Source organism: Rattus norvegicus, chromosome 9 (assembly GCF_021556685.1).
Source record: "Rattus norvegicus strain SHRSP/BbbUtx chromosome 9, alternate assembly SHRSP_T2T, whole genome shotgun sequence".
Taxonomy (NCBI): domain Eukaryota; kingdom Metazoa; phylum Chordata; class Mammalia; order Rodentia; family Muridae; genus Rattus; species Rattus norvegicus.
Window position 1 is genome coordinate 81,911,143 of NC_141542.1, and position 27,508 is coordinate 81,938,650.

Genomic DNA, 27,508 nt, shown 5'->3' on the forward strand with positions numbered 1-27,508 from the left:
TTTCCCGGTTTCCGGGCAAACATCCCCCTCCCCCCTCCCCTTCCTTATGGGTGTTCCCCTCCCAACCCTCCCCCCATTGCCGCCCTCCCCCCACCAGTCTAGTTCACTGGGGGTTCAGTCTTAGCAGGACCCAGGGCTTCTCCTTCCACTGGTGCTCTTGCTAGGATATTCATTGCTACCTATGAGGTCAGAGTCCAGGGTCAGTCCATGTATAGTCTTTAGGTAGTGGCTTAGTCCCTGGAAGCTCTGGTTGCTTAGCATTGTTGTACATATGGGGTCTCGAGCCCCTTCAAGATCTTCCAGTTCTTTCTCTGATTCCTTCAACGGGGGTCCTATTCTCAGCTCAGTGGTTTGCTGCTGGCATTCGCCTCTGTATTTGCTGTATTCTAGCTGTGTCTCTCAGGAGCGATCTACATCCAGCTCCTGTCGGTCTGCACTTCTTTGCTTCATCCATCTTGTCTAATTGGGATATATGTATGGGCCACATGTGGGGCAGGCTCTGAATGGGTGTTCCTTCAGTCTCTGTTTTAATATTTGCCTCTCTCTTCCCTGCCAAGGGTATTCTTGTTCCCCTTTTAAAGAAGGAGTGAAGCATTCACATTTTGATCATCCGTCTTGAGTTTCATTTGTTCTAGGCATCTAGGGTAATTCAAGCATTTGGGCTAATAGCCACTTATCAATGAGTGTATACCATGTATGTCTTTCTGTGATTGGGTTAGCTCACTCAGGATGATGTTTTCCAGTTCCAACCATTTGCCTACGAATTTCATAAACTCGTTGTTTTTGATAGCTGAGTAATATTCCATTGTGTAGATGTACCACATTTTCTGTATCCATTCCTCTGTTGAAGGGCATCTGGGTTCTTTCCAGCTTCTATTATAAATAAGGCTGCAATGAACATAGTGGAGCACGTGTCTTTTTTATATGTTGGGGCATCTTTTGGGTATATGCCCAAGAGAGGTATAGCTGGATCCTCAGGCAGTTCAATGTCCAATTTTCTGAGGATCCTCCAGACTGACTATCTTACTTTTGTTCTAGATCCTGTTGCTACTACTGTTGAGGCAGTTTTCAGTCTTTGATGGTGATCTGTTTCTCTTCTTTGCTTTTTAAAAGAACTTCTCTTTGACTTTTATTTTTTCAGTTTCACTCTGTATCCAGGTAGGAAGTCAATGGATTTTCTGAATATAAGAAACTGGGTTACCAAAGATTGGTTCTATAGGCAATCTTCAAAACGTTTGGTCCTGGACTGATGGCATTATTTTGATAGGCTTTGGAAACTTGAGGAGGAAAACTTAGCTGGCAGAAGGATGTCATTAGGCATGTTTTCTTGCTGTTGCTGTCTTCCATTGTTGGTGTCCCTATCCTTCCACTGGGGGTTCTGTCTGGCTACAGAGGGTGGCCTCCTCAGGTTCCATATCCCCATCGCTATTCTTCTCAGCTAAGCTCACCCACATTGACTCCTCTGAGTATCTCCTATTCCGGGTCACTGACATCCTAGAGATTCCTACTCTCTGACACCCCACCCCACCCCCAGCTGTAGACTTCCATTGCCCTCTGGCCTTCTCTTCTGTCTCTCATCACATTTGATCCTGCCCTGCCCCATCTTCCTCTCCATCCCCTCTCCTACCCACATTCTTCCCTTCATCTGCCTCCTATGGCCATGTTATTCTCCCTTCTAAGTGAGATTGGTCACTTTTGTTTTGACCTTACTTCTTTTTTTTTCCATTATGCTTCCATTTTTATTTTCATACATATTCATTATATGTTGATGGGTTCCACCATACATCAGGCTGTTTCACCGTATTCACCCCATATCTTGCTCCGCCCACTCCTACCTTTTCAGTTTTTAGTTGCCTTCAATTCCCAGACAACTTCACTTCAGCCTTTGTGACATACATTCATAAACTATATAGTCTGTATAAAAGTAGGATGCACAAATGATAAAAAGCCTGCAGCATCCACCTTTCTGAGTCTGGCTTATTTCGCTTCACAGGGGAACTTGTACTTGAATCAGTTTTTCTGCACACATGATGCTTTAGTTTATTACGGCTGAATCTCACTCCTCTGTGGCATGCACACCCCATCTCCTTCAGATGCTCATCGATTATGGATACCTAGGCTGATCACGAGACTGGGATGCCGTGAGCATTGCCGCCATACACATGTCTGTCCTGTGATATCTCATAGTCCTTTGGGTACAGATCCAGAAGTCCAAGTGATCACAAGGTAGTTCTAAACGACAGTTGTCTGAAGAACCTCAATCTGACTTCCGTGACTGCTGCGGTAACCTACCAGGACTTACCCTTTCCTAGCCACTCTGACCAGGGGATAACGGGATTTCAACTTAGTTTTAGTTTCATTTCGTTGGTGAGGAAGCAGTTTGTTTACCTTTTCAGAATCACCTTCAGGTTTCATTCGCAGAACCGCCGATCAGATTGGTTTTCTTTCTTTCTTTTTTTTTAATCTGTATATATATATATTTATATTTATATAAAAAGACCAATAATAGCAGTGTGTTATGCATCAACAGCAGCAACAGCTTTTCCAGGTTCTGCAGTCATCTGAACAAAACTGTAGAGACATCCAGCACACTCCATTAAAAAAAAAAGTAAAAAAACAAAACCCGAGAAAACAGCACAGTTCTGTTACTCTTGTGGTACCTGGCACCATTTTTTTTTTAAATTAGCTTCTCAATCATCATCTGGAAAGAAAACATTCTGAGCAACATCATTAAAAACAGCTCTGATAAAGCGCGGTCACTACTACGTGTCATAAAGCAGTTGGCCTTACTTCTTGTTTAGCTGTTTTTGGGTCTGTGGAGTGTAGTGTGGGTAATCCTGTACTTCATGGCTAATATCCACTTATAAATGAGTACATATCATGAGTACATATCACATCTCATGACAGTGATGGAGGACTTTAAGAAGGACATAAATAAGTCCCTTAAAGAAATACAGGACAACACAGGTAAATGAGTAGAAGCCCTTAAAGAGGAAACACAAAAAATCCCTTAAAGAATTACAGGAAAACACAACCAAACAGGTGAAGGAATTGAACAAAACCATCCAGGATCTAAAAATGGAAATAGAAACAATAAAGAAATCACAAAGGGAGACGACCCTGGAGAAATAAAACTTAGGAAAGAGATCAGGAGTCATAGACGCAAGCATCACCAACAGAATACAAGAGATAGAAGAGAGAGACTCCGGAGCAGAAGATTCCATAGAAAACATTGACACAACCATCAAAGATAATGTAAAACTCAAAAAGCTCCTAACCCAAAACATCCAGGAAATCCAGGACACAAGGAGAAGATCAAACCTAAGGATAATAGGAATAGAAGAGAGTGAAGACTCCCAACTTAAAGAGCCAGTAAATATATTCGACAAAATTATAAAAGAAAACTTTCCTAACCTAAAGAAAGAGATGCCCATAAACATACAAGAAGCCTACAGAACTCCAAATAGATAGGACAGGAAAGGAATTCCTCCTGTCACATAATAGTCAAAACACCAAACAAAGAAAGAATATTAAAAGTAGTAAGGGAAAAAGGTCAAGTAACATATAAAGGCAGACCTATCAGAATTACACCAGACTTCACACCAGAGACTATGAAAGCCAGAAGATACTGGTCAGATGTCGTACAGACCCTAAGAGAACACAAATGCCAGCCCAGGCTACTATATCCAGCAAAACTCTCAATTAATATAGATGGAGAAAATAAAATACTTTAGGTAAAAACAAAATTTATACAATATCTTTCCACAAATCTAGCCCTACAAAGGACAATAGATAGAAAACTCCAACATAAGGAGTTAAACTGTACCCTAGAAAAAGCAAGAAAGTAGTCATCTTGCAAAAAACCCAAGAGAGCCACACAAACAGAATTCCACCTCTAACACCACCACCACTGCCACCACCAACACCACCACCAACACCACCACCAACACCACCACCAACACCACCACCACTGCCACCGCCAACACCACCACCAACACCACCACCAACACCACCACCAACACCACCACCACTGCCACCGCCAACACCACCACCACCACCACCACCAACACCACCACCAACACCACCACCACTGCCAACACCAACACCACCACCAACACCACCACCAACACCACCACCAACACCACCACCAACACCACCACCAACACCACCACTGCCACCACCAACACCACCACCAACACCACCACCAACACCACCACCAACACCACCACCAACACCACCACCAACACCACCACCAACACCACCACCAAGACAGGAAACAGCAATCACTGCTTCTTAATATCTCTTAACATCAATGGACTCAATTTCTCAATAAAAATACAGAGACTAACTGACTGGATATGGAAAGAGGGCTCAGCATTTTGCTGCATACAGGAAATACACTTCAGTGACAAAGACAGACACTACCTCAGAGTAAAAGGCTAGAAAACTATTTTCCAAGCAAATGGTCCCAAGAAACATGCTGGAGTAGCCATTATAATATCAAATAAAATTGATTTTCAATAAGAAGTTATCAAAAAAGTTAAGGAAGGACACTTCATATTCATCAAAGGAAAAATCCACCAAGATGAACTCTCATTCCTGAATATCTATTCTCCAAATGCAAGGGCACCTATATTCATAAAAGAAACCTTACTAAAGCTCAAAGCATACATTGTACCTCACACAAGAATAGTGGGAGACTTCAATACCCCACTTTCATTAATGGACAGATCATGGAAACAAATAGAGACACAGTGAAACTAACAGAAATTATGAATCAAATGGATTTAACAAATATTTAGAACATTTCATCCTAAAACAAAAGAATATAACTTCTCAGCACCTCATGGCACCTTCTCCAAAATTGACCATATAATTGGCCACAAAATGGATCTCAACAGATACAAGAAGATTGAAATAATCCCATGCTTCCTATCTGATCACCACGGACTAAGGCTTGTCTTTAATAACAAGAAAAATGACAGAAAGCCCACATATACATGGAAGCTGCACAATGCTCTACTCAATGATAACTTGGTCAAGGAAGAAATAAAGAAAGAATTAAAGACTTTTTAGAATTTAATGAAAATGAAGCCACACATGGTTAATGAAAATGAAGCCACCCCAATTTATGGGACACAGTGAAAGGAGTGATAAGAGGAAAATTCAGAGTTCTGAGTGTCTCCAAAAATAAGCTGGAGAGAACATACCCTAGCAGCTTGATAGCACACCTGAAAGCTCTAGAACAAAAAGAAGCAAATACACCCAAGAGGAATAGACAGCAGGAAATAATCAAACTCAGGGTTGAAATCAACCAAGAACAAACAGAAGGAACTATACAAAGAATCAACAAAACCAGGAGCTGATTCTTTGAGAAAATCAACAAGATAGATAAACCCTTAGCCATACTAACCAGAGGGCACAGAGTATCCAAATCAATAAAATAAGAAATGAAAAGGGAGATAACAATAGAATCTGAGGAAATTAAAAAAATCACCATATCCTACTAAAAAAGCCTATATTTAACAGAACTGGGAAATCTGGATAAAATGGACAATTTTCTAGGCAGATACCAGGTATCAAATTTAAATCAGGAACAGTTAAACCATCTAAATAGTCCCATAACTCTTAAAGAAATAGAAGCGATTATTAAAAGTCTCCCGACCAAAAAGAGCCCAGGACCAGATGGGTTTAGTGGAGAATTCTGTCAGACCTTCATAGAAGACCTAATACCAATACTGTCCAAACTATTCCCCAAAATAGAAACAGAAGGAATACTATGCAATTCCTTCTATGAAGCCACAATTATGCTTATACCTAAACCACACAAAGATCCAACAAAGAAAGAGAACTTCAGATTAATTTCCCTTACAAATATTGATTCAAAAATACTCTGTACAATTCTCGCAAACAAAATTCAAGAACACATCAAAACGATCAACCATCATGAACAAGTAGGCTTCATTCCAGAGATGCAGGGTTGGTTCAATATATGGAAATCCATTAATGTAATCTATTATGTAAACAAACTCACATTATAATCTCATTAGATGCTGAGAAAGCATTTGACAAAATTCAACACCCCTTCATGTTAAAAGTCTTGGAAAGATCAGGAATTCAAGGCCCACACCTGAACATAGTAAAAGCGATATACAGTAAACCAGTTGCCAATACCAAACTAAATGGAGAGAAACTTGAAGCAATTCTACTAAAATCAGGGACTATACAAGGCTGCCCACTTTCTCCCTACTTATTCAATATAGTACTCGAAGTCCTAGCCAGAGCAGTAAGACAACAAAAAGAGGTCAAAGGGATACAAATTGGAAAGGTAGAAGTCAAAATATCACCTTTTGCAGATGACATGATACTATACTTAAGTGACCTGAAAAGTTCCACCAGAGAACTCCTAAACCTGATAAACAACTTCAGCAAAGTGGCTGAATATAAAATTGACTCAAACAAATAAGTAGCTTTCTTCTACTCAAAGGATAAAGAGGCTGAGAAAGAAATTAGAGAAATGACACCCTTCACAATAGTCACAAGTAATATAAAATACCTTGATGTGACTCTAAGCAAGTGAAAGGTCCATGTGATAAGAACTTTAAGTCTCTGAAGAAAGAAATTGAAGATCTCAGAAGATGGATAGATCTCCCATGCTCAATGATTGGTGGTATTAGTATTGTAAAAATGGCCATCTTGCCAAAAGCAACCTACAGATTCAATGCAATTCCCATCAAAATTCCAACTCAATTATTCATAGAGTTAAAAAGAGCAATTTGGAAATTCATTTGGCATAGCAGAAAACCCAGGACAGCAAAAACTATTCTCAACAATAAAAGAACTTCTGGGGGGAACCATCATCCTGACCTCAAGCTGTACTACAGAGTGATAGTGATAAAAACTGTATGGTAATAGTACAGAGACAGGCAGGTAGATCAATGGAATAGAATTGAAGACCCAGAAATGAACCCACACAACTATGGTCACTTGATCTTTGACAAAGGAGCTAAAACCACTCAGTGGAAAAAAACATAGCATTTTCAACAAATAGTGTTGGTTCAACTGGAGGTCATCATGTAGAAAATGCAAATCAATCTATTCTTATAGCCATGTAGAAAGGTCAAGTCTGAGTGGGTCAATGACCTCCACCTAAAACTAGATACACTCAAACTAATAGAAGAAACCAGGATTGCAAGCTGGTAAAACCACTCTGGAAATCAGTATGGAGGTTCCTTAGAAAATTGGACATAGTATTACCTGAAGACCCGCTATACCACTCAAGGGCGTATACCCAGAAGATGTTCCAACATATAACAAGGACACATGCTTCACTGTGTTCATTATTTTAATAGCCTGAAGCTGGGAAGAACCCAGATGTGCTTCATCAGAGGAATGGATACAGAAAATGTGTACATCTACACAATGAAGTACTACTCAGCTATCAAAAACAATGACTTCATGAAATTCATAGGCAAATGGATGGAACTAGAAAATATCATCCTGAGTGAGGTAACCCAATCACTGAAAACCACACCTAGTATGCATTCACTGATAAGTGGATATTAGCCCAAAATGCAATCCACAGATCACATGAAGGTCAAGGAGAAGATGTCTAAAGTTTGGATGCTTCAGTCCTTCTTACAAGGGGCAACAAAAATATTCATAGGAGGAGATTCGGAGACAAAGTTTGGAGCAGCAACTGAAGGAATGGCCTTTCAGAGACCGTTCCGTCTGGGGATCCACCCTATATACATACAGCCACCAAACCCAGACAATATTGCTGATATAAAGAAGTGCATGCTGACAGGAGCCTGATATAGCCTGTTTTCTGAGAGGCTCTGACAGAGCATAACAAACACAAAGGTGAATGATGGCAGCCAACCATTGAACTGCGAATGGGATCCCCATTGTAGGAGTTAGAGAAAGGATTGAAGGAGCTGAAGGGGCTTGTAACCCCATAGGAAAAACAATAATACCAACCAACCAGACCCCCACCGAGCTCCCAGGGACTAAACCACCTTCCAAAGAGTACACATGGACAGACTTATGATTCCAGCTGCATATGTAGCAGAGGATGGCCTTGTTGGGCACCAATGGGAGGAATAGCCCTTGGTTTTGCCAAGGCTTGATCCCACAGTGTAGGGGAATGTCAGGGTGGGGTGGGGTAGGAAGGGGTGGTTGTATTGGTGGAGGAGCATCTTCACAGAATAAGGGGAAGGGGGACGGGATAGGGGGTTTATGGACGGGAAACCGGGAAACCAGGAAAGGGGATAACATTTGAAATGTAAATAAAAATATCCAATAAAAATATGAAAAAATGGGTAATTTATAGATAATAGACTTTATGAATTAACTTATTACCAGTCTTGAGAAAAATGTTCTTTATAAAAATTTGACTTTCTAAAACACTTAAATAAGAATCATTTCAAATAAATAAGAGATAAACTTAATTTAGACAACTTATTGTTTGGGCTTGTAGTTACACCATTTTTGATTAGAATTTTCCTGTCACTCTTTCTTACTTTAGCTCTAAGTCTCTCTGAGTTTAAAAATGAGGGATCTCTGTTGGGAATGATAGTTTTGTTTCACATTTACTCATCAGTGTTTGGGAGCATCTTTTGAGGATATCGACTTTATAGCAGGATGCACCATATCATACTTGTTTCATAGCTTTATCATGTCCTAGACTCGTTGTTCATTACTCAAATACAGTAAAAAAACAGCTTAGTGTAGCTTCTCAGTTAAGCCCTAAATACAGGGATCAATGCCCCTACAGAATACTTTCTGTCCTCATATTTATTCCTTTTACTTTATGGTCCATGATATAGGAGAGAAAATTGTTTTTTATATAAATTTGACTTTTATATGCGTCTTACAAGACAAGTGCTGGCTCTTCCTTCCTTCCTTCCCTCCCTCCCTCCCTCCCTCCCTCCCTCCCTCCTTTCTTCCTTCCTTCCTTCCTTCCTTCCTTCCTTCCTTTCTTTCTTTCGACAAGGTTTCTCTGTTAACAGCCCTGGCTATCCTGGACTCCATTTGTAGACCATGCTGGCCTTGAACTCATAGAGATCTACTTGCCTCTGCCTCCCTACTGCTGGGATTAAGGGCATATGCCACCAAGCCCAGTGAGGAGTACATTTTCTGAAATGTCACTCTGAGAGTATCCCAAAGGGAAACGTTCAATTTACCATTAAAGAGCACTCAGATATACATGTCTATTAGCAAGAAGTAGCACATGAAAGAACTTGAAGAGTTTATTATTAGTATGCATGAGGGACAAATGAATTGTTTTCTATGAGGTCTCTCTGAGTGTTGACTGTAATATATTAGAGATTATCTAGCCTATCCCAATCTTCTGTGTCTCTCTAAACATTGTATGAGTATTACTGTGTGCATCCAGGGTGTAGTTTCAATAGTAACCACTGAAAACCATGGTTAAGATGTTATTCTTTGCCCTGTGGGCTTGATGGGTTTCATGAGAATGGTAGACATACTTCAGAATGGTACATAATTTTAACAGTAGAGACTCAACTGTGAAACACTTGCACACATCTCAATCAGTGAGGGGTCAGACAAAGTTTCTTGGGCACATAATCACCATATCTTAAATCTAAAGGGGTAAGAGTTAGGTGAATATAGCAAAATTGATTTAATCAATCAATCAATCAATCAAACAAACAAGCAAGCATTCTAGGAAGAGGGATTAGGGCACAACGATTAGTAAATATAAATTAGTAGCAGACTATAGAAATATCACATAGAAGATTAAATTATATGAATGTATTAATCTGTGTAACACCTGATATTTGTGAATATGTACATTATGTACATGAATAAATAGTAAAAGAGAAGATCTTATTTTACAGTCTTTCTCCATACAGAAATAATATAGAATGAAATGTGGTCAAACTTTGGCCATCTTTCAATGAAAATACTTAATTATATGTATAATTAATTAAAACACTCTGCACTTTAATGTTAAAATCTAGACTGACATTTTGAATTTATTAGCTAACTTAAGAAATTTTCAGTTTCAGTGATCTTAAAGTTGAAAAATGGATATAAAAATATTTAGAAAGAGGCTGTTAATGTTACTTATAACCATTGTAAAGCTATATAAAAATCATGAACTAAAATAAGTATTATAACACACCAACAACTATCAATTCTATGTTATAAGTGTATAGTATTATTTTTTTATTTCTGAAAAAAATTTGGGACTGGCAATATGCCTCATAGCTTAAGAGCTGTTTTTGCAGAGGACTCAAGCCCTAAGGCCTACATAATGACTGACAAGCATCCATAACTCTAGTTCAATTCTTAGTGCCCACATAATGGCTCACAACCATCTATAATTCTAGTGCCAGGGGGTCTGAGCCTCTTCTTACCTCCTTATGTACTGCACATATGTGGCTTACATTCATGTGCCCCAACAGACAGACAGACACTAAATGTTTAAAAAGTTTATAGTAAGAACATAAAAATTCAAATGTTTGTGAAAGGTAAGTGAACTGTAAATACAAATGCCTAGTCCTAAAGTTACTGGAGATTTAAGAACACAAAACAAAGGTTTTATGACCTCTGGTCCTTCTTCTAAGTATGATCTTATTTTGTTATGAGTAACTCAAGAGCTAAAAGGAGAAAAGCTGGATTTTCTGAATTTTAGACCATTCTGTGTAAATATCATGACTGAACAAGCTTCAGCAATAATTAGCTTTGCTTGGGATATAGAAGGGAGTGAGACTTATAATAAATGGTGTTAATTTATAAAAATGAGAATGATGAGGGATTAGTAATTAGTGTTGTGTCAGATAATCCAAGTATTTCTCACAGGATGACCAAGGAGAAGACATTAATTAAGAGATCCACATTGGATGCTTGAGGCGGAGGCTTCCCTAGTCTTTCCAACCTTTTGTGAATATTTATTCTTCTTCTCGTCAAGGAGCCACCAGAGACATTTACATGTTCTGTAAAAAATCTTGTTTTAAGGGCTGTTGGTTTTCTGAATTTGGGGGAGAGATCTGAGGCTGTGTTCATTCATCTATGGGGTAGCCTTTTGTAGAAACCAGAAAAATTTCTTAAGACCTAAGAAAATTCCTTTTCATGGCTGTTCTAATACTGAACAATTGTACAATATACTGACCCATAGATTTGACACTTATATGAAGACTTTAGTTCATCATGTAACTGACTTCAAAACAGCACATGATATTGCAGCGTGCATTTTTCCAGACAGGAAAATAAGACCATGCTTCCAGGTCCAGTTTGTGTTGGCCGTGAAGTGTATATTAGGTACATATTGATTGGACAGAGTAGTGTTAACCTTCTGAAACAGTAACATACAACCAGGTGAAATAAGCTTATACAGAAAAAAGGATTATTTTGCCTCACAGTCATAGTTTTATTCTATGACTGCTTGCCTCATTGCTTTGGGCCCATGGCAGGAAAACAGAGCAGAAACACATTATAAACCAATACTACTCAACTCCTAGAAAGAGGAATGAAGGAACCCTGGTCATGTCATCCCTTCCAGGGCATGTTCCCAATCCCCAGAAGATGCACTGCTGGGCCTCCCCCTTTGAAGTTCCCACTGCTTCTCAATCACATAGCTATGACTAAGTTCTTGCAGCTTTGTCAGGCATTTAAGATCCAAACTTTGGCAATGGCCCAGCTTTGCAAAGACACATGCCTTACTAACAACAAAACAAATGGGCGGGCAGTCATGGAATTCTATCATAGTGTAAAAGAAACTGATGGGAGATTGAGTAGTTAGTCACTGTGACCAACAAGAAAAATCAAAGGGCCATTACCACATCCAGCAACAGCAACAGCGTAAGAACCACATCATCATCATCATAATCACCACCACCACCATCATCACCATCATCAACATCATCACCACCACCACCACTATCACCATCATCAACATCACCACCACCACCACCACCACCACCACCACCACCACCACCACCATCACCACCACCACCACCACCACCACCACCACCACCACCACCACCACCATCACCACCACCATCACCATCATCACCATCATCATTAGCAGCAGCAAGAGCAGATGCCATAGGAAGAGAGGCAGGAGCAAGAGGCACTGGGATGAATTCCCGGGTTGCCTGTGGTGTGTGAAGTCAGGCTGTGATTGTGTGAGGGGAGTGAGGTTGCTTCCACTATTCTTCTGTGAGAATAGTGTGGGTGAATGAAGACATTTTCTTTTCTTATCCCTTCAACAAGACACAAAGCAGATAGAATGTTTTTATATGACAAGTAGACCCTGAGAAATTATTCCAGGCTGCTGCTGAATTATTATCGGGGATGTCGGTGTTTGCATGAAGCTCTGTTGGGCTGACCTTCAAACCAAACAACTGGATATGAGGAGTGTTAACTAATACATGTGATAGCAGAATAACAGAGTCCCTAACTAAAGATCTCCACTGCTAGCCCCTGGTGGTATGGCCATGTATGCTATGCTACATAACCAAAGGGACATTGTAGATGGAATTAAGCCTATGTACATTAAAATGTGGAAGTTATTCTGGATTATCTAGGTTGGCACAATATAATCATCTGGTCCTTGCAGAATCAAGGCCAAATCAGTTGAGTTGTAAGTAAAGGAGAACTGAGAGAGATTCAAGATGCAAGAAGGATCCAGTCTACACTGTTGACTGTAAAGAGGAAGGAAGGAGGTCAGGAGACGATGTCACCTGCTTTCTGAGCCTGGGCAAGTCCACTGCTAACAGTCAGAAAGACATCATTTTTCCAGTGGAGGAACTGAATGCTGCCCACTATTGAAACGAGCAAACAAATATGCCTACCTTCTGAGTCTCCAGGAGAGAGCACAGGCTGTCAGCTCTTGGTTTTGCCCTTGTGAGTTCATAAGCAAAGGCTGTACTGAGCTGGGGTTCAGACCTTGTTTAAAACTGTGAAATTTGTCATGGAAAATGAATGCGGCACTCACAGCAAGTGTCTCTGTTGGGGATGTGGGGGTGTGAGCTAGCTGACAAGCTTTCTTCTTGGTAGTTCAGTATATGACCAAAGGAAAGAAGCCCCGAAGAGCACAGCATTGATGGCAAGCATTGGTTAAACCCCACTCAGTGTCAGGGGTTGTGCCAGGAACATGCGCTAGACGAAACAGACAAAAGAGCTCCACCCTCAGGTTTCTTCAACTCTGTGACTTAAGAAAATGATAGAAGAAAAAAAGAGACCCATATAACATTGGGAGGTGTTGAGAACTGTGGAAGAATGACAGCAGGAGATGGGGTGCAATTTTAAATTGTGAATGTTTACTCAGAAGTTAACATTTAAAAAAGAGTCTGGAGGAGGTAAGGGAAGGAATATTGAGGTAAAGAGGAGGAACAATGTTGAAACCCTAGAAGAGTAGGCTGAGCTGAACCTGGACATGTCAATGACACATCCTGGGGAAGGAAGATCCTTAGTGTCTTCCGACACAGCCAGGAAGTAGACTGTGGCTCAGTGAACTACGGGCGGGGGTTGGGGGGGGTTGGAGGTCAATGTGATAAGAGTAAATGTGAGTGCATTATTAGTACCAAGAGTTTGAATCAGGTATCATAGAACACTCAAACATGTAACAGGGAACAGGAAGTAGATTTACCTGCTAAGCAGGCAGAAAACACAAGAGAAGCTAAGAATTCATTATGAGCCTGTGGCTTGAGGCTTGTGCTTAGGAACACTCTGGGGTGTATAGACTCTCTACTGCAGACTTAACATTTTCCAGACAGTTGAATCACCCTAGAAAGCTTCCTACCCTGAAACACAACATATTGCAGGACCTTCCTGTGTCGGAGAGGGAGCCGAACACTGGCTAGTCTTTTGAAGTCAGTCTTCAGCTGTATCCTAACCTGCTGAATTCCCACACTTTACACAGCTAATCATAAGACTCACAAAGATGGTGGTGGGGATGACTGTAGAAATTTTTCCTCCAGGAGGCCAGTTGTCTTCCAGAGAGGGTTAGGGGTGGAGAGAGAAAGAAGAGGAAGAGGAGGAGGAGTGGAAGAGATGGAGATAGAGAAGGAAGAGGAGGGACAGAAGGAGGAGGTGGAGGATGTGAAGACGAAGGAGGAGGAGCAGGAGGAGGAGGGAGTGGGGAGAGGGAATATGCAGTGAGACTGGTTTGCTGAATACTCATCCAGTAACTCTAGGGGTGTGGAGTACTTGGGAGGTTGTAAGAATGATGGGATTGTATTCATCTTGAGAAGTGTAGATCTATGACAGTTGTGCGTGAGGTGAGCACAAGACTAACATTGGTATAAGCCTACACCTTGAATCACTTTTATGTACCACGATCTTCAACAGCAATTAAAAAAAAATCTCAGGTAAAATTGTACCTACTACCTGGACAGTTGGAAGAAATATGCCACAGCTCTTCACAATGTTTCTTGAACATTAATTGCCATTGCTTCTGTACTGAGTATACTGGAATGATTTAGATACTTTAATTTAGCAGATCAAAGACTCCTGCTAAAGTGCCTGAGAGGAGACCAAGCAGGTGATTTGGGGGGACACTTGCATCTCATCTTCTTCTTTAGTTTCTAAACTTGCTGGTTTGTTTTACATTTTACCCCAGGGACTGAGCTGAAGTTTTCTGTGTTGAAAATATTTGTTCAATGTTGTTTTCTTGTCTTTCTTTATTTCCTTTTCTCATCAGAGGGCAATTGCTTCCCAGAATGGGATGGACTCATTTGTTGGCCTAGAGGAACGGCGGGGAAAACGTCAGCTATGCCCTGTCCTTCATATGTTTATGATTTCAATCACAAAGGTATTGCACGTTTCTGGGCTGATTGATTGTGACCGGACATTTACTCTTGTCTTTGCTGTTTAATAACAGACATGTGGGGAACCTGCAATCTCAGTGTCTTTCTTGTCTTTCCAGGAGTTGCTTTCCGGCACTGCACTCCCAATGGAACGTGGGATTTTATTCATGGCTCAAATAAAACCTGGGCTAACTATTCAGACTGCTTTCTGCAGCCTGATATCAACATAGGAAAGGTAATAATGTTTCTATGTTTGTGAATTCCCAAGGAGAGCAGAACAATTTTTTAACACAATTTTTGCTTGTCAACCATTATATACAAAATCCTTTTTATTTAATGATGGGAAGATTATGAGAGTTAGAATCTCTGTTAGAGTCCTTTCAGATGTACTTGAACCTTTCTGCTGTTTCCCTTATGTTTGAGTTCTCTCTCTCTCTCTCTCTCTCTCTCTCTCACACACACACACACACACACACACACACACACACACACACACACACACACACACACTGTTTATTATGTTACCTTGTTATATTATATTACCTTGTTATATTATATTACCTTGTTATATTATATTATTCTATATCATGTTATAGTGTATAATATACAAATAGGTAGTGAGCAACATGATTCATTCTTAATTAACTATGACTGGCCAATCCCACCTCACTATATTCTGAAAGATCTTTTGATTTTAGTGAAGTGTGTTCCATCTCAGCAGACTGTGGTTGATGGTTTCATTTTAAGTGACAAATCAGAGTTGTGCAGTTATACTGAGCAAGGGTCAGCATTATAGGTCTTCTAGTACAATACTGTCCTATCACAGATGTGAGTCAACTGTGAGTCAGTGGAACAGTGTGGGCCCGGGGGACAATTTGCTGATGACAGGGTAGAAGGGCTAAACTATAGTGTCTTAGTTTCCTATTAGAGTAGTTTAGGGCAACAACCATCCATTAATGGGAAAACATTATATTTGGTAGTTTAAAAGTCTCAAATAAATTCCATTCACTTACAGCTGATGAGCAAAAGTGTGTGGTGACACATGCCTATGAAGCTGGGAATGACTGTTGTAAGCTGCTGTCTGTACGAGAGCTTTTATGAGGACCACAGACCAGGCCGTCATGTAGAAGCTCTGTGAGGAGAAAGCACTGTAGAGGGAAGTGTTTGAGGTGAAGGACTCTGTGCAAATAGAGCTTCCTTTCTTCTCTCCTATGAGAGTCACCACCCCACCCTTTAGTTTTGTACTTCTAGGTTGAAGCTTAACCCATGCTGACACTGAGGTGATTAATATGAGATACTACAAAAATCATTTCAGTCCTTGACAGGGGAAATAAGTCCAATCACTGATAACTAAAGGTAAAACCACCAATCAGATAACTGATGGTGCTTTTAAAATGCCGATAAAATGACTTGAGTGAGAAAGAAAATCAAAGATGTCATACTGACAAGTCCTGTGCCTGTGCTCATCTTCTCCTGTGGATGAAGCAATGACAAAGGCCTATCTCTCACAGTTCTTACATGGCCATCCATCAACATGACTTTATTTGCGCAGAGCTTCAATCTTTCAATCATTCCTTGTGAACAGTTCTTACGTGGCTGTTCATTGATGTGGCTTTATTTACACAGAGCTCTAATCTTTCAACCATTCCTTGTGATTACAGTGCTTTTGAAGAAGTATAATAGTGAAGGGTGTTTAAGGAAAATAGATAAATACTATTTTCCTCCATTTTCATGTGTGTGTGCATGTGTTTATGTGTGTGTGTGAGGGGTGTACACATGCTTGTGCGTGCCTGTGTGTACTTGTGTGCCTATGCATGTGGAGTTCTGAGGTAAGTTTTGAGGTACATCCCTAGTCATTCACCCACTTTCTTCATTGAGTCTCGCTCTCGCAGTCAAACCTAATGCTCACTCACCCAGGGCTTTTAGGGATCCAAACTCTGGTTCTTAACACTTGTCCAATAAATGCTTCAAACACGGAACCATTCTACAGTCTACAGATGTATTTTCTACTTCACATGAAAATTACTTGAGTTTATTAGGAGGTAAAGAATATTGTGAGCATTAAATAGTTATGTTTATTTAATAAAAAATGCAGAGGATTTGGCTAGGAAGAAGGCTCAGTGCTAAAGGACTTGGTTCATGATGACATACTTTGGGTCTCCAGCACTCTGGCTGGGGAAGGCAGGATGTGTCATAACTCAAGTGCTGTGGATTGGAGACAAATGGATCCTTGGTGCTCGTTGGCCAAACCACTGTAGCTAAAATGTTGAGCTCTAGGTTCAGATTATATCAAAAAATTACATATATGAAATTAGGCAGAGCTTGGGGAATCTTGTGGAAGAGAAGGAGGAAGGATTGAAGGAGCCAGAGAAGTCAGGGACACCCCAAGAAAACCTACAGAATCAACTAACCTGGGCCCAGAGTGGCTCACTGAGACTGAACCACAAACAGAGCATTCATGGGACAGACCTAGGCTCCTTACACATATTTAACAGATGTGTAACTTGGTCTTCATAGGGGACCCATAAACAGGGACTGTTTTGACTCTGAGTCTGCCTTTGGGTCCCATTACCCTAACTGGGCTGCCTTGTCTAGTCTTAACAGAAGATGATGCACTTCTATTGTAACCTGATATGCCAAGGAGGGTTGATATCCCTGGGAGGCCTCCCTGTCTAGGAGGAGAAAAGGAGGGAGGATGGAAGAGAGGAGGAGAGAGGGAGGGACTGGGATTGGGATGTAAAGTAAAGTAATTATTAATGAAATACTTACTAAAGAACAAATTTAATTAACAAAAGAATAATTAAACTTAATTGTTTGAAAAAAAGAATTCAAGAAGACTCCAGACACCAACCTCTGACATCCATGAACGCATGCAGGGGTTAGCTATTCCTGTTAGAGCCTGGTGTATTAACAGGAGCTTTCTGTAGAAAGCATCATGTAAGCTATCTTGTCTAATAGCTATATCCAACTTAGAATGCAATTAGCAATTTATATTAAACATCTCAAAGGGCCGTCATGAATGCAGCTTTCCTGTTATTATAGAAGGTGTAGTCTCACAGCAGAGTTCCTGGTCTCCTTGCTCTTAAAGTCTTTCTGCCCCCTCTTCCATGTTTTCTGAGCTTTAGTGCTCGAGTTGTGTTGTAGATGTTTTTACGCGGGAACAACATGGTCGAGTAAACAGAGCTGGAACAATTCCAACACCAGCTGACATGTCAGTGTCGATGAGGGAAATCTCCTAGGACTGCACTCTTAGATAAAGAGTGGCAGAGATTGATAACTTCTGAGCGAGGGAGGAGTAATCTTCCTCAGGGATGACTGACAATCTGATACCAGCCCTAGATGGTTAGCCCTAGAAACATATGCGCAGGCAACAACACTGAATGAAGCCAGCAGGTTGTACATATATGCTTATTCATTTGTATGTATAGTAGCAACAGTGGTTAAAGAAGAAGGAGCCATGAATTTTAAGGAGAAGTGGAAGGAATGTGAGGCAAGAGAAGGGGGTAAAAGATGTAACGATATTTTAATTAAAATTTAAAAAGTAGAAACAAAATCTCAAAGGGTCATACTCTTAGATGTCATAAACTAACTTCTGAGATTGATGATAAAGAGTTGAGTAGGGAAGTTGGTTTGAAAAAAAAAACAACTTCATCAAAGAGTTAGTTGTTATACTGTTTATTATGAATAACTTAAGTTGTACTCCAGATCAGCAGTTTGTAGAACCCTCAAGAGACTGGAGGCCCCAGGAAGTTTAGAGGTCTGGTGAGGTGGCTGGGGTGGGGACATCCTTGTGGAGACTGGGGGGTTAGGGTGGGAGAGGGGAGGAGGTATGGGATGTGGAACAGTACGGGCGCGGGGTGTGAACAGGGAGGGAAATAAAATCTGGAGTGTAAAAATAAATAAATAAATAAATAAATAAATAAATAAATAAATAACTTTTAAAAATTAAAAGAAAAAAATGAAAAGAAAAGGAAGAGGCCCCTGGGGCCATTTATCTGTGGGTCACAGTAAAGAAAGCAGGAAAGGATAAAATCATTCAAAACAACTTTTAACAGACAAGAACCGGTGTAAAGGCTTAGAATTCCAAGGACTAAGCCCTTGGGGCCTTTACCATGTGGAGCACTGAAACTTGCCAAAGGCTGGGGCAGTGACAGATGTGATGAAAAGTCTCTCCAGATACACACAGGACTGACACAGATGAAAGGTTTAAGTTCTCTAAAGTCATGGGGACAGAGCACAGAAAGTGAGAGGGTCCCTTGGGGCACATGAAACTCTCATTAGGTATATGATGATGACTGTGTAGCAGGTAGGACGCAGGAAGAAATACTCAGGCCACACATACAGGGCTTCTTGAACACAAGACTGAAGCCTGACAAAGGAGCTGAGAAAGGTTTTCATATGAAACAAGACAATGGCTGGCTAATGAGTGTCTCAGAGCAGCAGGTGGACAAAAGTCCCAGATGCAGAGAGAATATGAGGCTGATCTCTGATGTCTTCCACTTATTTTAACTCTGGACATTCTAGCAGAGCAAGAAAGGACGAGATAATAAAAGGCATACACATCGGAAAAGAAGTATCTTTGCTTGTAATTGCAGATGATATAATCTGATAGAAAAATCTCAGAGTCCAAAGAAAAAAACTACTAGAGCTAGTGAATGAATCCAGTAATGTTTCAGGCAAAAAACAAAAACAAAACAACAACCCCCCCCCCAAGACCCTCAACAAAACAAAACAAAACAAAACAAACGAACAACCCAAAATGCTTTATACTGAGGGCTTACCTACATTGATAAATTACCCAAAAAGAACAATAACAAAATCTTATTTCCATTCACCATCTGACATGAAATAGAGATAAGTTACTCAGGGGAGTTTAAGAACTGTACATTGAAACTCTAAAATGCTCATGGAAGAAATTGAAGGTACAAATAGGTAGAAAGGTAGCCAGTAGTCATGTATTAAATGAATTAATATTATTAAAATGTCCATAATAACCAAATTGATTTACAGATTTAACCAGTTCCTATGAAATTTTTAGTGACTTATCTTTTTACTCTGTAAATGGATGAAGCTATTTTAAAATTTATATAACCTAACGAAGTACCCCAGATAGCCAGACTATTTTGCCTGATAACAAAGCTAAAATATTTACATTTTCTAACTTTAAAATGCATAAAAAAAACTTAGTGACCAGGGCTAAATGATATTGGCATGAAAACAGACATACAGACCTATGGACTAGAATAGAGACATTAGAAGTTAATTTGCATATTCTTGGCCAATTAAGTTTTGAGAAAGGTGCTCAAAAACACATAATGAAGAACAGACAGTCTTTTCAGTAAATGTTGTGGGGGATGTTACATACCACCATGCTGAAGAATACAAGGGCTATTATCTTGTATACAAAAAGAAAGTCAGGCGAGCTGACTGTGTAACGCCTGAAAGTGTGAACCTAGTAGACTAGCAAAAAGGGAGCAACTTCATCAGACTTATAGGGAAAACGAGTTTTTAAATGGAGCTTCCAAAACCATAGACAATAGCAATACACACAAAAGAGATCCACATAACCAGGGGAATAATTAACAGAACAACAAGACAACCTACAGAGTGGAGAGCACGCGTGAGAACCATAAGGGAATCTGTCCATCCAGACATGGCATGGCAGACTACTATTCCCAGCATTTGGGAAGAAGGGATAGCAGGATTATGAGTTCAAAGCCAGCATGGCCTATGTAGTGAGGACCTCCCCTGCCAAGGGCAGATCAAAATACATAGGGAACAAGGACAAGTCAATGTAAGAAATAAGCAATTATTTTGCAGGCTAATGTGGTGAATCGACATTTCTCAGAGGGCAAGAAGCCAATGTAAAATGTAGTGATTTATTATCAGTAAATGTAAATTAAAACTACAATGGCAGATATTTTGTATTTGTTAGAACAATTATTACCCAAAAGACAGAAGCTTAAGAAAGGGGACCCAGGTGTACTGTTCATTGGTAGGAGTGTAGATTAATATAGCCATTATAAAAACAAGCATGGCAGTTCCTTAAAAAAATTAAAAAAAAATCAAATGTTACGTTTTCCAGAAGTCCCACTATGGGTACATACCCAATCATATACTGGAGGGACACTTCTCACTCATGTTCCTTCTAGCCTTAGCTATCTGATTGTCAAGCTACAGAACATCTTCAGAGTAGCCAGGAAGCAAAAGCTGTCAGAGCAGGCATGAAAAATACCCATACTCCAAGCTGGACTTAAAAAAATACCATTCTCATACACCGTACAATAGATTTTCTATAGGCTGTCTTTCAGACAATGGGATTATATTGACATTATAGACTACTCATTAACTCAAAAGTCAAAGCTTTGACAGCACACACCAAAGTGTCATCAAGATAGAATAGAAATTAGTCTAAAAAATAACTCTCCTTAATTTCCTTGACTGAAATCCTAGATATGTTTTTGATTCTAAAATGATTAATAATTAAATCAGTAAGTTCATGAACAGCTATCAAATAGTTGAAAGTTGCATGACTCACAGCAAAGTTCAAACTGAATGAATAAAAGTGCGAAGTATATGAAAAGCCAAATGTGAATTTAGAAAGTTTTAATATTGATGGCCTACTTAGGAAACAAGATTATTGAAAATTTGAGGTTTTTCCCATGCAGGAGTACAGTTTCTACATTCAGTTGATAATGTTATATCTAAAACAAACATTAAAAATACTATGCGAAATAATAAAATACATGGGCCCTGGACCAGTCCATGTATGCTTTTTGGTTGGTGGCTTAGCCTCTGAGAGCTTTGAGGGGATCTGGTTAGTTGATATTGTTGTTCTTTCTACGGGGTTGCAAACCTCTTCGGCTCCTTCAGTCCTTTCTCAGACACTTCCATTGGGGTCCCCAGCCTCAGTCCAATGATTGGATGTAAATAGCTGTCTCAGTCAGCTGCTGGTAGAGCCTCTCAGAAGACAGCCATGCTAGGCTCCTGTCTACAAACACAACATGGCATCAGTAAAAGTGTCAGGCCTTGATGCCTGTGCATGGGATGGATCTTGAGTTGGATCACTCTTTGGATAGACTATCTTTCAGTCTCTGCTCCGTTTTTGTTCCTGTATTTCCTTTAGATAGGAACAATTCTGGGTCAAGAATTTTGAAGATGGGTGGGTGGCCCTACACCTTGAATGAGGGCCATGACTATCTACTGGAGGTGGTTTCTTCAGGTTCTGTCTTCCCACTGTTGGACATTTTGACTAAGGTCAACCTCAATGGATCCTGGGAGCTTCTCACATTCCTGGTGTCTGGGACTCTAGAGGTTTTCCCCACCCTCACTCCCCACTACTGCATATTTCTATTTATTCTCTTGACCCTCTGGGCTTTTCTCCCGTCTTCCTCCCCATACCTGATCCTTTCCCCTCTTACCTCCCCCTCCCCTCTCCCACCTAGGTCCTTCCCTCTCAGTGCCTCTCATGATTATTTTGTTTCCCTTTCTAAGTAGGATTGAAGTATACACACTTGGACCTTCCTTCTTGTTAAGTTGATAGTCTATGAGTTATATCATAGGTAGTCTGAACATTTTTGCTAATATCCATTTATCAGTGAGTACATACCATGTATGTCCTTTTGAGTCTGGGTTACATCACTAAGGATGATATTTTCTAGTACCATCCACTTGCCTGCAGAATTCATCATGTCCTCATTTTACTAACGGAGTAGTAGTCTGTTGTGTAAATGAACCACATTTTCTGTATTCATTCTTCAGTTGAGGGACATCTGGGTTGTTTCCAGTTTCGGATATTATTAAGGCTGCTATGAACATAGTGGAGCACATGTCCTTATGATATAATGGAGCATCTTTTGAGTATATGCCCAGGAGTGGTATAGCTGGGTCTTTAGGTACAACTACTTCCAATTTTGCCAGACTGATTTCCAGAGAGGTTGTACCAGTTTGCAATTCCACCAGCAATGTGGAATTCCTTTTTCTCCACATCCTCACCAGCATGTGCTGTCACTTGAGTTTTTGATCTTAGCTATTCTGATTGGTGTAAGGTGGAATCTCAGGGTTGTTTGCATTTTCCTGATGATGAAAGACATAGAACTTTTTTTTTTTTTTTACGTGCTTCTCGGCCATTCGAGACACCTCTGTTGAGAATTCTGTTTAGCTATGTACTCCATTTTAAAATTGGGTTATTTTGTTTTCTGGAGTCTAACTTTTGACTTCTTTGTATATTTTGGATATTAGACCTCTATCAGATGTAGGGGTAGTGAAGATCTTTTCCAAATCTGTAGGTTGCTGTTTTGTCTTATTGACAGTGTCATTTGCCTTGCAGAAGCTTTCAGTTTCATTAGGTCCTATTCATCAATTGTTGATCTTAGAACTTGAGCCATTGGTGATCTGCTCAGAAAATTATTTCCCTGTGCTAATGTGTTCAAGGCGATTTTCCACTTTTTCTTCTATTAGATTTAGTGTATCTGGTTTTATGTTGAGGTCCTTGATCTCCTTGGACTTGAGCTTTGTACAGGTGATAAATATTGATCAATGTGCATTCTGCTACTTGCAGACTTCCAGTTAGGTTAGCACCATTTGTTGAAAAGGCTGTCTTTTTCCCACTCAGTGGTTTTGGATTCTTTGTCAAGGATCAAGTGTCCATAGGTGTGTGAATTTATTTCTGGGTCTTTGAGTCTATTGATCAACGTGTCTGTCTCTGTACCAATGCAATGCCATGCATGAGCCATGCAGTGTTTTTTTTTTTTTTTTTTTTTTTTAATCACTTTTGCTCTATAGAACAGCTTGAGGTCAGGGATAGTGATTTCCCTTGGAAGTTCTTTTACTGTTGAGAATTGCTTTTGCTATTCTGTTTTGTTTTGTTTTGTTTGTTTGTTATTCCATGTGAAATTGAGAATTGCTCTTTCCATGTCTGTGAAGAATTGAATCACAATTTTGATTGCTTTGAGTCTGTAGATTGCTTCTAGTAAGATGGCCCCTTTTACTATGCTAATCCTACTGCTCCATGAGCGTGGGAGAATTTTTCATCTTCTGAGGTCTTTGTTCATTTCTTTCTTCAGAGACTTGAAGTTCTTGTCATAAAAATCTTTCACTTGGGGTTGGGGATTTAGCTCAGTGGTAGAGCACTTGCCTAGCAAGCACAAGGCCCTGGGTTTGGTCCCCAGCTCTGAAAAAAAGAAAAGAGAAAAAAAATCTTTCACTTGCTTGGCTAGAGTTACACCAAGATATTTTATATTATTTGTGACTATTTTGAACGGTGTTGTTTCCTTAATTTCTTTCTTGGCCTGTTTATCCTGTTTATCCTTTATATGAAGGAAGACAATTGATTTATTTGCGTTAATTTTACATCTAGCCACTTTGCTGAAGTTATTTTGGGGTGGAGAGGGGGAAAGAAGGGTTTATTCAGCTTACACTTCCATACTGCTGTTCATCACCAAAGAAAGTTAGGACTGGAACTCACCAGGTCAGGAAGCAGGAACTGGTGTAGAGGCCATGGAGGGATGCTTGCTTCCCCTGGCTTGCTTAGCTTTCTTTCTTACTTTTTTTGATTCTTTTTTTTATATTGGAATTTTAAAAATTTACATTTCATATGTTATCCCCTTTCCTGGGTTTCCTCAGAAACCTACTATCCCATCCCCTGCACTGGGGTATTGAGTCTTGACAGGTCCAAGAGCCTCTCCTCCCACTGATGTGGGCCATCCTCTGCTACATATGAGGATGGAGCAATAGATCCATCTCAGTGTCCTCTTGGGATGGTGGTTTAGTCCCTGGGAGCTCTGGGGAGTTTGGTTGTTTGATATTGTTGTTCTTCTTATGGCATTACAATCCCATTCATCTCCTTCAGTCCTTTCTCTAACTCTTCCATTGAGGACCCCTTTCTTAGTTCAATGGTTGGCTGCAAGCATCCACCTGTGTATTCGTCAGGCTTTTGCAGAGCCTCCCAGGAGACAGCTATATCAGGCTCCTGTCAGCAAACACTTCTTGGCATCAGCAATATTGTCTGGGTTTGGTGGCTGTATGTATATGGGATGGATCCCCAGGTGGGACAGTCTCTGGATGGCCTTTTCCTCAGTCCCTGCTCCATTTTTTGTCCCTGCAGTTCCTCCCATGAATATTTTGTTATTCCTTCTAAGAAGGACTGAAGCATCCACACTGGTCTTCCTCTTGAGCTTCATGTGGTCTGTGAATTGTATTTTGGGTCATCTGAACTTTTGGGCTAAATATCCACTTATCAGTGAGTGCATACCACATGTGTTCTTTTGTAATTGGATTACCTTGCTCAGGATGATATTTTCTAGTTCTATCCATTTGCCTATGAATTTCATGAAGCTATTGTTTTTAATAGCTGAGTAGTACTCCATTGTGTAAGTGTAGCACATTTTCTGTGTCCATTCCTCTGATGATGGACATTGGGGTTCTTTCCAGCTCCTGGCTATCATAAATAAGCTTGCTATGAACACAGTGGAGCATGTGTCCTTGTTATATGTTGGAGCATCTTTTGGGTATATGTCCAGGAATAGTATAGCTGGGTCCTCAGGTAGTACTATGTCCAGTTTTCTGAGGAACCTCCAGACTGATTTCCAGAGTGGTTGTACCAGCTTGCAATCCCACCAACAATGGAGGAGTGTTCCTATTTCTCCACATCCTTGCCAGCATCTGCTGTCACCGGAGATTTTGATCTTAGCTGTTCTGACTGGTGTGAGGAAGAATCTCAGGGTTGTTTTGGTTTGCATTTCTCTGATGACTAAAGATGTTGAACATTTCTTTAGTTGTTTCTTGACCATTTGATACTCCTCAGCTATGAATTCTTTGTTTAGCTCTGTACCCCATTTTCCATAGGGTTATTTGATTCTTTGGAGTCTCTCTTCTTGAGCTCTTTGTATATATTGCATATTAGCAATATGCAATATCAGATGTAGGGTTGGTAAAGATCTTTTCCCAATCTGTTGGTTGTTGTTGTCCTATTGATGGTGTCCTTTGCCTTCCAGAAGGTTGGCAGTTTTAATGAGGTCCCATGTGTCGATTCTTGATCTTAGAGCATAAGACATTGGAGTTCGGTTCAGGAAATTTTCCCCTGTGCCTATGTGTTTGAGGCTCTTCCACACTTTCTCTTCTATTAGTTTTAGTGCATCTGGTTTAATGTGGAGATCCTTGATCCACTTGGACTTGAGTTTTGTACAGGGCAATAAGAATGGACCATTTGCATTCTTCTACATGCTGACAGCCAGTTGAACCAGCACCATTTGTTGAAAATGCTGTCTTTTTTCCACTGGAGGGTTTTAGCTTCTTTGTTGAAGATCAAGTGACCATAAGTGTGTGGGTTCATTTCTGGGTCTTCAATTCTATTCCATTGATCTACCTTTCTGTCTCTGTACCAATACCATGCAGTTTTTTTTTTTTATCACTCTTGCTTGGTAATACAACTGGAGGTCAGGGATGTTCATTCTGCCAGAAGTTCTTTTATTGTTGAGAATAGTTTTCACTATCCTCAGTTTCTTATTATTCTAAGTGTATTTACAAATTGCAGTTTCTAACTCTATGAAGAACTGAGTTGGAATTTTGATGGGATTTGCTTTGAATCTGTAGATTGCTTTCAGCAACGTGGCCATTTTTACTATATTAATCCTGCCAACCTGTGAGCATGGGAGATCTTTTCATCTTCTGAGATCTTCAATATCTTTTTTCAGAGACTTGAAGTTTTTGTCATACAGATCTTTCACTTGCTTGGTTAGAGTCACAACAAGGTATTTATATTATTTGTGGCTATTGTGAAGGATGCCTTTTCCTAATTTCTTTTTCAGCCATTTTATCCTTTGTGTAGAGGAAGGCTACTCATTTGTTTGAGTTAATTTTATATCCAGCCACTTTGCTGAATTGTTGGTCAGATTTAGGTGTTCTCTGGTTGAATATTTGGGGTCACTTAAGTATACTATCATATCATCTGCAAATAGTGATATTTTGACCTCTTACTTTCCAATCTGTGTCCCTTTGACCTCTTTTTGTTGTCCAATTCCTCTGGCTAGGATTTTGAGTTCTATATTCACTAGGTAGGAAGAGAGTGGGCAGCCTTGTCTGGTCCTGGGTTTTAGTGGGATTGTTTCTGGTTTTTCTCCATTTAGTTCGATGTTGGCTACTGGTTTGCTCTATATTGCTTTTACTATGTTTATGTATGGGCCTTGAATTCCTGATTTTTTTCAAGACTTTTAACATGCAGGGGTGTTGAATTTTCTCAAATTCTTTCTGAGCAGCTAATGAGATGATCATATGATTTTGTTTTTTCTTTGAGTTTGTTTATATAGTGGATACATTGATAGAATTCTGTATATTTGAACCATCCCTGCATCCCTGGGATGAATTCTACTTGATCATGATGGATGATCATTTTGACGTGTTCTTGAATTTTATTTGTGAGAATTTTATTGAGTATTTTTGCATCGATATTTATAAGGCAAATTGGTCTGAAGTTCTCTTTCTTTGCTAGGTCTTTGTGTGGTTGAGTATAAGAGTAATTGTGGCTTCATAGAAGGAATTTGGTAGTGTTCCTTCTGTTTTTTTTTCTTGTGTAATACTTTGGACCATATTGGTATTAGGTCTTCTATGAAGGTCTGATAGAATGCTGCATTAAACCTATGTGGACCTCAGCTTTTTTTGGTTAGGAGACTTTTAATGACTACTTCCATTTCTTCAGTGGTTATGGGACTGTTTAGATGGTTTATCTGATC

At 39.9% G+C, this 27,508-nt stretch overlaps 1 protein-coding gene across 1 annotated transcript in view; it reads left to right on the forward strand.

The window, feature by feature from the left end:
- The window catches only part of Pth2r (parathyroid hormone 2 receptor), a 103,341-nt gene that overhangs the window by 12,982 nt on the left and 62,851 nt on the right, over nucleotides 1-27,508 (forward strand). Inside the window, 2 exon segments of the mRNA NM_031089.3 lie at nucleotides 14,675-14,785; nucleotides 14,900-15,015. Of these exon segments, the coding sequence (NP_112351.2) occupies nucleotides 14,675-14,785; nucleotides 14,900-15,015 (227 nt within the window).